This window comes from Arvicola amphibius, chromosome 3 (assembly GCF_903992535.2).
Source record: "Arvicola amphibius chromosome 3, mArvAmp1.2, whole genome shotgun sequence".
Lineage (NCBI taxonomy): Eukaryota > Metazoa > Chordata > Mammalia > Rodentia > Cricetidae > Arvicola > Arvicola amphibius.
In genome coordinates, this window is record NC_052049.1 from 116579426 (window position 1) to 116590401 (window position 10976).

Genomic DNA, 10976 nt, shown 5'->3' on the forward strand with positions numbered 1-10976 from the left:
CATCCATTTATCTCTGTGTCTTGTGTTACCGTGCCAGTTCAGATTGCTCTGTAGATAACTCATCTCACCTCCCCTAGTGTGACAGCTAGCTGGTGGGACTCTCTTGCCTTTCTCAGTCTCTCTCTCTCTCTCTCCCTTCCTTCCTTTCTTCCTCCCTCCCTTCCTCCCTCCCTCCCTCCCTCCCTCCCTCCCTTCCTCCCTCCCTCTCTTCCTCCTTCCCTCCCTTCCTCCCTCCCTCCCTTCCTCCCTCCCTCTTTTCCTCCTTTGCCTACCATAGCAGACTTTTTCATTTATTCGGCCAAGATAGTCTCCCTTTGTTCACAAACAGACACTTAACTTCCTGACCTCCTTGCTATCCATGGAGGTGGAGCATGCCTCATTGCCCAAAATAAACCATCGTGGTTTCTTCTTAAAGACTTATGAAGGTGACTGTCGCGGTACCCCTCAGAACAGTGACACCACACCCTGACACCCTTTCAGCTGGAATTCTTTTCTGTTTCCATTTAGGCAAAATCTACAGCCTCCCCACACAGCCCCCTCCCCTATTGCAGCCTACTTTGCAGCCTACACACACACACACACACACACACACACACACACACACGTGCATGTGCACATTTCTTTTCCTTTGCTTTGCAATAAAGTAAAATGTTTGTTTCTCAGCTACTCCTTTCCTAGTTTTCAAAGTCAAGTTTAGAATCTTTTCTCCTTAAGCTTTCAAACACAAATGATTGGTGGAAGTAATAGTAAACCCCAAATATGGAAAAATAACATACTGCAGAATCTTGCCTAGGCATCCAAACTGGAGCTCTTGGTGTACAGTCCCCCACACCCCTTCTGAGTAAGTGAGGACACAGCTGGGTTTCTATTCCTTCCCTTTTATTTCTGATTATGCAACTCACCCATCTTTTCCTACCCACTAACTACTCTATGTCTACAGCAGACAACTAATTTCATGCACCAAACTGAACTCTACTTTCTACCAATTGTTGAGATAGGAATTAAGGATGCAGAGAGGTCGAAAAGATGGCCTACCTTCCTTCAGATGACTTTCGCTCATCATAAAACAAGTCTTTGGGGTTAAAAAATGAATGCAAAATGAACTAGCAGAAAACATGACTAAAAATAGAAGCAGGGGCTGTGGTAAGAGGCCTGTGTGGTACCTTAAGGAATCCAGATTCCTCAGTAAATGATGGGAGAGCGATTGACTTTAAATGATAGCACGTGAACATCTGCAGGGAGAAGATGCTGCGTCCGTCATATGGAAAAATTTAGGTGGTCTTAAGCTGACACAAGGAGGCTCGTTGTGATTGAAGGCAAGATTATATGAGCTTGAGGAGATGATGCGGAAGCAAATCTTTAAAAATGCGGATTTTGTGGTTATTTTAAAAATCTAAAGCTTCTAGATATACACCAACTGCGTGAGGCAAATAACTCCAGTGCTCACCAGGAACTCTCAGCAGGGTAGAAAGTCTGCCCAAATCCTAATTCACTAATAATACTTCAGAGACCTTTGAAATAATAGTTTCAGTCATATTATCAGAAGCTCAGAATGGATGCTTGCTTCCCTAACAAGCAGGTGATCCCTGTTGCCTGTGTGCTATAACAGACAACAGGCTAATTTGTCATTTTGTTTTTTGAAGGTCCAACATAGGAGTTGAAATGATGAAGAACCCTAAGTTTATTAGTGTCTCTCGATGCAACAGTAAGTCTCTTCTACTCTGTGGTCACTGCTTCTGTTTCTTTTCTAGTCTTGTTTTTTTGTGGTTTTTTTTTTTTTTTTTTTTTTTGGTTTTTCAAGACAGGGTTTCTTCTGTAGCTTTTGGAGACTGTCCCGGAACTAGCTCTTGTAGCCCAGGTTGGCCTCGAACTCACAGAGATCCGCCTGCCTCTGCCTCCCGAGTGCTGGGATTAAAGGCGTGCGCCACCACCGCCTGGCTTTAGTCTTGTTTTTTGAGATAGGGTCTAATTGTATAGACCAGGCTAACCTCAAACTCACAGAGGTCTGCCTGCCTCTGCCTCCTGCGTGCTAAGGCTAGAGGTGTGCTCCACCACACCCAGCGATAGGTACTTCTTGATGTTTGTCCCTTGCAGGGGAAAGGTTTTTCAGTATTAATTGTAATTTTCTAGATTACAATTCCTAATAAGTATCTATGATACCTAACAGGCTGGGTGTTACAGATCGAAACCGATTCAAATAAATTATTTAATATTCTTTTGATAACTTACATTGCCTATGCCTAGATTCATCCCAGTATTTCAGATATCAATACTAGCCATTCATACTTTCACCTAGGAAGTCATATCCTAGTGCCCTAGCTACTGTGCAGATGTCTTTGGTGGATAATGGTAGCATCAGCATTGTATGTTGAGTTTCTTAGATTTTCAACTGTGAGCCTAGCCTTTAGTGGCTCTCCAGCCCATGTAGATTTAGTTTCTAAATCTCCATTAGCATTGTCTCCAACATTTAGCTGTACCACTTACCAAATTTATATGGTATTTTGATCCTATTAAATGGTCAATGGCAAAGCAAAGCAACATTACATAGGAAAGAATATTTACACTGCCTAATCTCCAAGGCAACTTCCCCCAAAGCCCATTTTAGCTTATCAATAACACCCATCTACTTGGCAACATGTCAGGATTTATTGCCAATATTCATTCATTTGTTCAATAAATACTTATTGAGGGTCTGGTAGATAATGAGGCACTGTGGGAAGATGGAGAAAAATAAAAGCTTAGAAAAACCGTTCAGCCTACTGACTCTGTAAAGAAGCCATATGCAGAGCTTCCTTTCCAGTGAGTATTTGGCTAGCCCCAGAAAGATACCTGCAGTCAGGAAATGAGGGGAAAAATATAAAAATAAATCTTATCAAGACCACAGGGGAGTTGACAGATGTAAGTAATAATCATGCATGGAATTGGTTAAATTTGAGTAACTCAAATTGCCTCTGTAGCTGTTGATTGAGATGGAGGAGGACCACCCTGTCATACACTCTCTAACAGAGCGCTCTTCGCCAGAGTGGCTGAGATTCACTGTGTCAGCCTGCACTTTTCCGCCAATAGCTTTCGATCAGATAAACTCTAGTAATGAGCAAGATTGTCATGAGCAGTTTTAATAGGCCAGTCTGGTAGACATATTGTGGACTATAACCAAGGATAAGGCTAGAAAACAGCAAGAGTCTAAATCACTGTCATCCTTAAACATCCTGTTAGAGAGTTTGGTGGCATTTCTCAGGTAGAGTCTTAAAGCCACAGGCCAAAGAAGGAAGAGAGTGCTTCAAAGAGTGATGCTCATTCACAACAGAAGAACTGAGCGTGACCTAGAGGACGCTTATAGGTGTCACCAAGGGACATGATGTATGAAATAAAAGAAAATGTGCTGCTTCCAGACTGTCTTACGGTTTCTATTACTGGGAAGAGGCACCATGACCACGGCAACTCTTAGCAAGGAAAACATTTAATTGGGTGTGGCTTACAGTTCAGAGGTTTAGTCCATTATTGTCATGATGGGACATGGTGTCATGCAGGCAGACATGGTGCCTGAGAAGGAGCTGCTAGTTCTACATCTTGATCTGCAGGCAGCAGAAGGAGACTGGCACACTGAGCATGGCTTGAGCACATATGAGACCTCAAAGCCTGACCCACAGTGACACACTTCCTCCAACAAAGCCACACCTCCTAATAGTGCCACTCCCTGTGGACCAAGCATTCAAACACATGAGTCTCCGGGGGCCATTCTATCCAAACCACCACACTTAACTGCCCTCAGTCAAGGCACAGCTGACCGCGTATCTTCCTGGCTTAAAAGAAGAGTGTTGTTGTATCTTCTGAAGTTTCTAGAGGCTACCCACAGCCCTTGTAGCCTACCCTCAGTCTCCAGAGCCACAACCATGTCAAATATTCATGATCTCTTGTTTATCCTGCTGCCTCAATCTTCAACTGATGAGCTGGGGTTGGCCTCTCACCCAGATAACAGAACAATCTTTATCACAAGCCCAAATACTCAGTTATATCTAGAAAATTTCTTCTGCCATAGAAAGCAACATAGTCACAAGCTATAAGATTTTTTTTTTTTTTTGGTGGTAGACATACACACAGACAGAATATATACAAAAGAAAGAAAGAAAGAAAGAAAGAAAGAAAGAGAGAGAGAGAGAGAGAGAGAGAGAGAGAGAGAGAAAGAAAGAAAGAAAGAAAAAGGAAGGAAGGAAGGAAGGAAGGAAGGAAGGAAGGAAGGAAGGAAGGAAGAAAGGAAGGAAGAAGAAAGAAAGATTTTTTTTAAAGAAGTTATGCTTTAAAAAAAAAGAAAACAATGTCCCAAGGGTGGCACACACCTTTAATCCTGGCACTCAGGAGGCAAAGGCAGGATTTCTGTAAGCTCGAGGCCAGGGTGAGTTCCAGGACAGCCAGAGCTACACAGAGAAACCCCATCTTGAAAACCAAAGTCAGACAGTGGTGGCGCATGCCTTTAATTCCAGCACTTGGGAGGCAGAGATAAGCAGATCTCAGTGAGTTCGAGGCCAGCCTGATCTACAAAGCAAGTTCCAGAACAACCAGGATTGTTACACAGAGAAACCCTGTCTTGAAAAACAAAAACAAAACAAATAAACAAAAAACAAAACATTAAAAGAAAATAAAAGAAAGAAAACAATGCCCTGGCATACAAGTTTATACATGATATGTTTTATAGAAAAATTACAGGGTTTGTCTGTTTATAGTGGGTTATCATCCAAATAAATTTATAGATTATCTTATCAGTTTATTCTCAAAGCAGAAAATATTTAGTGATGATGGGCCTGAAGGTTCTATACTCAGTGTTCGACTGTTCACTGTGCCATGCTGCCAAGTCTTCTAGAAGCCCAACTGTGTCACAGCAAAGTGGGAACATAATTAAAGGAATTAAAGGAAATTCCATTTGGCAACTAAATTACTAGAATTTGAGGGTTTATTCTAGGAGTATTTTCTAATTCTGCCACCAGCACCATGTTATTACTTTGTCCATAGGTTACAAATAATAGCTGCCCCTGGGACATTGGTTTCAGGACCCACTTTGGATACCTAAATATGTAGATGTTCAAATTCCTTACATAAAATGGCCTATCATTTGCATATAACCTTATAACCTATGCACAACTTCTTACGGACTTTAGAGTACTCTAGAGTATTCCTAATACCTGCTGTAGTGCAAATGCTGAGTAAGTAATCATAACTCAATGCTGCGGAGGGAGCACTGATGAGGTAGAAAAGTAATTACGTGTTCAGTACAGATGAATGTTTTTTCCTGAATACCTTTCATGCATGATTGTTTCGGTCCATGGATACAGCGCCTATGGATACAGCAAGCCAAGCAGGGACCAGCGAGACAGCTTAGCAGGGAAAGACATTTGTCACCAACCCTAGCCACAGGAGTTTGATCCCTAGGACCAACACAGTAGAAGGAAAGAACTGACCCATGCATGTTGTCCACTGACCTCCAGAGGCATAGCACATGATGGCACATATGCACACACACACACACCTAAATAAATGCAAATTTTTCAATGCCACAGAGGGCTAACCATACAGTCCAACCATTTAATAATATTCTGTTTTGAGGACACAGTCAACCAGAAACTACAAGGGTCTTGAAGAAAGTAGTTCATGAGCACAGAATGGAGAGAGATGACAGCCCCTAATATCTACTGCTTCCACCTTGTTTGGTAACAGAAACACTATTCCAGTCCAGCTCATGAGCAACCTTCTAATGGCCACCAAGCTCCACGGCTAAACTTTTCCTTAGAGTGTGACTAGAAGTGATACATGAAAGTTCTAGGCCCTGGGTTTAAACGCAGAGCCACTTTCCCTCCTCTGCTAGCTCTCTCCTTCTTCCTGACTGAATGGCAGCTAAAATAAAGCCCCTTTGGCCTGGGATGATGCTGTATCAGAAAGAATAGAACAGCGAGATAAAAGGACTGTGGTCCCCAACGTTATACATTAGCTCAGGCCTGCTCACTTGGACCTGGTCCATGGAGAGGAAATCATTTCTGTCTGTAAATCATGCTTGCTGACCTTATAGCATTCCTATCTGACACAAGAAGGGGTATTACTGCAGGGAGGCTGAAGGGACAAAACCTAGGCTATGAGAGAAGTATGTACCTGGTACCTGGGTACTAGGATGCTTGACTGCCACACATGATGCCCTAGGAGCCATGCCTAGCACTAGAACACACACACACACATATATATCACATACATATCGTGTGTGTGTGAGTGTGTGTGTGTGTGTGTGTGTAGTATACCAGCATGGAGAGAATGGCAAAAAAGCATGATGTAAATAAACAGCCGTGCTCTGTTATGATAAAACTCCAAGTGCCCTGCCTCCAGGACAGCCAGGAAGCTGTCATGGAAGAGGGACTTGAGAAAGCAGCTCAGATTATTGGTAGTTCATGTGAGGTGCAACTCACCACTTTTAGCAAAGCCCTACTAAGACACCACCGAGCTGGGCATTTCGTCCCAAAGGGAATCCTACTACTCAGTTTGAGTATCAAGCCTTTGTTAATTAATCTTGTTCTTTCCCTGATGAAACAGAGGCAAGGGTAAGATCTGCTAGTGAGGATGCCAGCTGGTGGGCTACTGCAACACTACTCAGGTTAGAGACACTGTCACCAAAGAGCCAATGGGAAAGACAAAGAAAGGAAAAAATATCTCTCTGAGCTCATCAGCAGATTTAGAAGAAAACGAACAGAGAGGAGTTGAGATGACCCAAAACCATTCAAAAGACTGAGCAAGGAGAGCAAAAGAATTTTCAGAGCACAGTATTTTTCACTGCTTGTTTGTAATAATAAATAATTTTGCTACATTTTTTATTATTACAAAAAAATAAGACTAGCCTGGTATGGTGGTACACATCTTTAATCCCAGCACTCAGGAACAAAGGTCTCTGTGTGTGTTCAAAGATAGGCTGGTCATGAGCTGGAGAGATGGCTTAGCGGTTAAGAGCACTGGCTGCTTCCCCGGAGGTCCTGAGTTCAATTCCCAGCAACCACATGGTGGCTCACAACCATCTGTAATGAGATCTGGTGTCCCCTTCTGGCCTGCAGGCATACATGCAGACAGAACACAGTATACATAATAAATAAATAAATATTTGTTTAAAAAAAAAAGCTAGGCTGGTCTACAGAGTGAGCTCCAGGCCAGTCAAGGCTACGTAGTGAGGCCCTGCCTGAACAAGAGAGAGAGAGAAAGAGAGGGAGCGAGGGAGAGAGGGAGAGAGGGAGAGAGGGAGAGAGAGAGAGAGAGTTGGGATGCCTAAACCATAACTAATAATCAAAAATAAAGTAACAAGGAAAAAAGTTTAAGTAGTTAGAAAAAGAAAAAGACAAAGAAAGTGGGAGGGGAACCAAGGGAGGAGACTGGCTGCTTGACTCATGCCGTCAAAACCACTTTCCCCAATATCTGTTACCAGAGAGAGAAGAAAACAGGGGAAAGAAATGTCAGATCGGAACGGAGATTCCCACACCTAGCGGTTACTCTTTCCAAGGAAGATGGGTAACAGCCCAGTGCAAGCAGAGTCTGCTAAACTCCAGTCAGATAAATGACTGCTTGAAAAGGAAACTCATTTACTTCCTGGGAGACTCGACGCTGCGCCAATGGATCGAATACTTTCCCAAAGTTGCGAAAAGTATGTCATTGTTTTTATATTCTTTCAGGAATCAAAGCACCTTACAGTGCTTTGAGTGTGGTCTCCCTCCTCTCTGCCAAGTTTTTTTTTTTTAATCTTATTTTATCTTCCAGGTTTGAATCTTTAAATATGTATATTTTAATCTCCCACTCAAAAACATTGCTCTTTTGACACTTATTCATCATTACCTTCTAGTGAAAGATCTTTTCTGTTTTCTTGTCAGAACTGAAGCCTTTTGACCTTCATGGGACTGGAATATATAAGAAACACATGCTCCTGGATGCGGAAGGGCACACTCTGGTTGAGTGGAAGAAGCACAGCCATCCTTTCATCACGGTCAATCTCTACTCTGTGATCGATGACGGTTATATTCCTCAGGAAATTGACCGCTTACCCGGTGACAAAGATACTGCCATTGCCATTACCCTGGGCCAGCACTTCAGACCCTTCCCCATGGAACTTTTCATTCGGAGAGTCATCAGTATCCGAAACGCTATTGAACGACTCTTCCTCAGAGCCCCGGACACAAAAGTCATCATTAAGACAGAGAATATCAGGGAGATGTACATAGATACAGAGAAATTCGGGGACTTCCACGGTTATCTTCAGTATCTCACCATGACAGGACATCTTCGAAGACCTCATGTGGGTATCATTGATGCCTGGGACATGACCATAGCATATCACAGCAACATTCTCCACCCACCTGAGCAAGTGATTGGGAATCAGATTGCCATGTTTTTAAACTATATTTGCTAAAGCTCCATCCCTTGGAGCCAGTGTCCACTGGCCGTGCCGTGTGATTCATCAGTAAAGAATTATACAGTTTAGGGTCTAAGAAAAAAATCAAATTTAAAAGAATCTGTCTTGGAATAGAGATGCAGCTCAGTTGAAAGAGTGCTTGCTTAGCATGCACGAAGCCCTGGCTTCTTCTGTCGGCACCACGCAAGCAGGGCACTGTGGCATATGCTTGTCATTCCAGCACTCGGGAGGACAGAAGTTCAAGGTTATCCTTAATTACCTAGTCAGATCAAGGGGGAGCCTGAGCTATGTGGAAAGCTTCCTTGACTAAAAACAGGAGTCATAATCTCGAAGAATACAAACTGAAGAACAGTGACTACGGAGATGGGATATTAAGCCAAGAAAACTAGGCATGAAGGACAAGCCCAGAATACACTACGTTTATCTCCATGTTAATAAATAAGAGGGCACCAGATCTCATTTCAGGTGGTTGTGAGCCACCATGTGGTTGCTGGGTACTGAACTCAGGACCTTTGGAAGAACAGGCAGTGCTATTAACCACTTAGCTATCTCTCCAGCTTAATATATCTTTATTCTTTAAATATAGTTTGAGTCATGATTTCTGTTACTCTTGGCTGAACCAAGTAACAGGGCAGGTTAAAGGGAGCAGACATGTCATTGCCATTATGTTCTGAGATTTAAAAAAAATCACCTTCTTTTTCTGCAAAAGAACAGAGAGTAAGTATTTTAGGTTTGGGGGACTATGCCATCTCTCTTACCACTGTGTACTTCTGCCACCAAAGCACAAAACAAGACAAACATGTAAGCAAATACAAATGTTTGTGTTAAAGAAAAATAACCTAGTAATGAACACTAAAAATTGGTTTGGGGGGTGGGATTTTCGAGGCAGGGGTTTTCTCTGTGTAACAGTACTGGTTCTCCTGAAACTCTCTTTATAGGCCAGGTTGGCCTCGAACTCACAGAGATCCTGCTTGCCTCTGCCTTTCCTCAACTATTTTTTAAAAATCAGAAACCATTTTTAGACTACAAGAACTAAAATAAATAAAAAAAACAACACAGGGAGGCCATGTTCAGCCTCTAAGTTCATGCTTTAAGACACCTTATTTGAAACAAAACAACAACAACAATATGGGTAGAACTGAACAAACAAATCCTCAAAGGCTAAAGGGGAAACCAGTTGTCAAACTGAAAAATAGGAGAAATCTTCAGGCCACTGAAAAAAATCAATCAGAAAACCCTAAGAAGTGTTGCTGAATGAAACACACCAATCATTTCTTAGGATGTTGGTGCCGTTTTTCCTGGATGAGACATGAAGAAAGATATGATTCCACACAAATCTACTGAATATACACCTAAGTTTGGGGAGTTGTTTTAAGGGATTCATAGATGGTTTTTCTCTCCAGTGCTGGAAAGCCCGAGGAGACCTTGAACATCCTGGACCACTATCTGTCTTCTACCACCAAGCAAGCACCTGGTGGGTCCATTTTTCAGGCTGGAAATAGGAGACAGGCCTTTGGGATGTGCTCCTCAATTAGAAATCAAGCTATGGAATCCAGCTGAGAAAAACAGATGTCTGCTGGTATTCCTCCCAGATCACAACAAGTTCAAGGCCAGCCCAGTCTATAAAGTGGGTTTCCAAGCTAGCGTGGACAGAGGAGGACAAACAGAAGGTCATAGTCCTAAATTAGTTGGTCATTTTTCTCAGAAAAATAAGAGCCTAAAGAGAAAATTTCAGGTGGTACCTAACAAAAGTTCAACACACAAATTTGATATTTTATCCCTGTCGAAACAGATGATCAGATTGATTTGACTTAAATAGTATGGTATCCTGCATAGAAATTATGCATATCTTCTAGTATATTAAGTCATATGCATTAGTACTTTTTGACCTGTGGTAAATTATCTTTTAAATATTTATGTGGTGGATGAAACATATTATGCTTATAAATATGTGCAAAACTTTAGAAATTAAGGCCAAATCTTTAAGAACCAACTTGCCTGAGTAACTCAGTGGTTAGGAATAAATGCAAAGTGAGGTGCATATGATTTGGGTACACATTATTCCTGTATAGAAGGATTAGACAAATCTATAGTTCCAAAATACAATTCCATGTCAAAGTCTGAATAGATTGTGTTGTGTGTGAAATCATTCTCCTATTTTTCTTAGGGAATTTAGGGACTCCCCCCCCCAAAAAATCAGGGGTATTGTTGAAACAAATAATAGGTTTAAAAATTGTCCCTTTCCAAACATCAAGATTTGTTTTACAGCTATCCAATTGTGACATGGCAGCAATAGAAGGGCGGGACAGCCCTGACATAGAGTCACTTACGCGGTGAATATAAACAGGGTACGGAATGAACAAGGAGGAAGATTGTTTTCTGATTTAGAAGTCCGGGGGTAAGATGCTGGGGAGAGATCTGTCAGTAAGCGCTTGCTATGCAAGCGTTGAGAACCTGAATTCAAATCTTCAGAACACACATCAAAAGCACATCAAAAAGCAGCAGTGCACATCCTGTCACCCCAGTTACTAAAGCAGAGGAGACAGGGAGA

General features: G+C 42.1%; 1 protein-coding gene across 10 annotated transcripts in view; it reads left to right on the forward strand.

The window, feature by feature from the left end:
• LOC119809776 (NXPE family member 1-like) overlaps nt 1-10550 on the forward strand; it is a 41015-nt gene extending 30465 nt beyond the window's left edge. For all 10 annotated transcript variants that reach the window (XM_038322882.1, XM_038322884.1, XM_038322885.1 and 7 more), the window contains 3 exons: nt 1644-1705; nt 7448-7663; nt 7887-10550. In XM_038322882.1, the coding sequence (XP_038178810.1) occupies nt 1644-1705; nt 7448-7663; nt 7887-8422 (814 nt within the window). In that variant the 3' untranslated portion in view covers nt 8423-10550. The remainder of the gene's footprint in view (nt 1-1643; nt 1706-7447; nt 7664-7886) is intronic.
• Nucleotides 10551-10976: the final 426 nt, after the last annotated feature.